The sequence below is a fragment of the Procambarus clarkii genome, chromosome 28, assembly GCF_040958095.1.
Source record: "Procambarus clarkii isolate CNS0578487 chromosome 28, FALCON_Pclarkii_2.0, whole genome shotgun sequence".
In the NCBI taxonomy this organism is placed as follows: domain Eukaryota; kingdom Metazoa; phylum Arthropoda; class Malacostraca; order Decapoda; family Cambaridae; genus Procambarus; species Procambarus clarkii.
The window spans coordinates 5,630,086-5,631,822 of record NC_091177.1 but is presented as its reverse complement, the minus strand read 5'-3'; the positions used below and the strand labels follow the sequence as shown (position 1 = coordinate 5,631,822).

Genomic DNA, 1,737 nt, shown 5'->3' with positions numbered 1-1,737 from the left:
AACCATGGCTGACACCCCACAACCATGGTTGTCACCCCACAACCATGGTTGTCACCCCACAACCGTGGTTGCCATCCACAACCATGGTTGTCACCCCACAACCATGGCTGTCACCCACAACCATGGCTGACACCCACAACCATGGCTGACACCCACAACCATGGCTGCCACCCACAACCATGGCTGCCACCCACAACCATGGCTGACACCCACAACCATGGCTGCCACCCACAACCATGGCTGACACCCACAACCATGGCTGCCACCCACAACCATGGCTGACACCCACAACCATGGCTGACACCCACAACCCACCACCGATGTCCACAACCCACCACCGATGTCCACAACCCACCACCCATGTCCATAACCCACCACCGATGTCCACAACCCACCACCGATGTCCACAACCCACCACCGATGTCCACAACCCACCCACCGATGTCCACAACCCACCAACGATGTCCACAACCCACCACCGATGTCCACAACCCACCACCGATGTCCACAACCCACCACCGATGTCCACAACCCACCACCGATGTCCACAACCCACCACCGATGTCCACAACCCACCCACCGATGTCCACAACCCACCACCGATGTCCACAACCCACCACCGATGTCCACAACCCACCCACCGATGTCCACAACCCACCAACGATGTCCACAACCCACCACCGATGTCCACAACCCACCCACCGATGTCCACAACCCACCCACCGATGTCCACAACCCACCACCGATGTCCACAACCCACCCACCGATGTCCACAACCCACCCACCGATGTCCACAACCCACCACCGATGTCCACAACCCACCCACCGATGTCCACAACCCACCCACCGATGTCCACAACCCACCCACCGATGTCCACAACCCACCACCGATGTCCACAACCCACCCACCGATGTCCACAACCCACCAACGATGTCCACCTTCGGTTCCCGGTGCTGAAGAGCGTCGCCGCCGCCCCGGCCGGTCCAAGACTATTACAGGTGGTTATGGGGGATTACGCCGGAAATTTACATGACACTACCGTTAGTCTCACCCCCCCCCTTAGGTGTCCCCCCCTACCCTTGCTCAGTCGTGACCACCCCCCCCCCCCTTCCCTGGGGGCCCGGACCTCAGGCCGTCACACACACACACACACACACACACACACACACACACACACACACACACACACACACACACACACACACACACACACACACACACACTGGGACCAAAGAGCCAGAGCTCAACCCCCGCAAACACAACTAGGTGAGTACACATGTACCCTCATTAGGAAGTGATGTGGTGGAGGCTGACTCCATACACAGTTTCAAGTGCAGATATGATAGAGCCCAATAGGCTCAGGAATCTGTACACCTGTTGATTGACGGTTGAGAGGCGGGACCAAAGAGCCAGAGCTTAACCCCCGCAAGCACAACTAGGTGAACTCACACTGAGAATTATCCCCATGCAAAGTTCTGAAGAATATGCATAAGAGTATAGTTACAAAACTAGAGAGAATTGAGAATTAAGAATGTAAATAAACACCCACTTAACTTAAGGGAAGGGAAAGCATGCCTTACTAACCTCCTGGAGTTCTATGATAGAGTAACACAAATCAGAGAAGACAGAGAAGGTTGGGCATACTACTGGGCATTTCTGGACTACCAAAAACCCTTTGACATAGTTCCACACTAGAGACTCCGACACAAACCTGAGAAGTTGCCGGGAATCAGTAG

The 1,737-nt window shown here is 55.4% G+C and overlaps 1 protein-coding gene across 1 annotated transcript; it reads left to right on the top strand.

Moving 5' to 3' along the window:
* Positions 1-293: 293 nt before the first annotated feature.
* LOC138369350 (uncharacterized) lies at positions 294-1,034 on the top strand. The gene has a single exon (XM_069332589.1). It carries the CDS (start codon positions 294-296, stop codon positions 1,032-1,034), a length of 741 nt encoding a protein of 246 aa, XP_069188690.1.
* Positions 1,035-1,737: the final 703 nt, after the last annotated feature.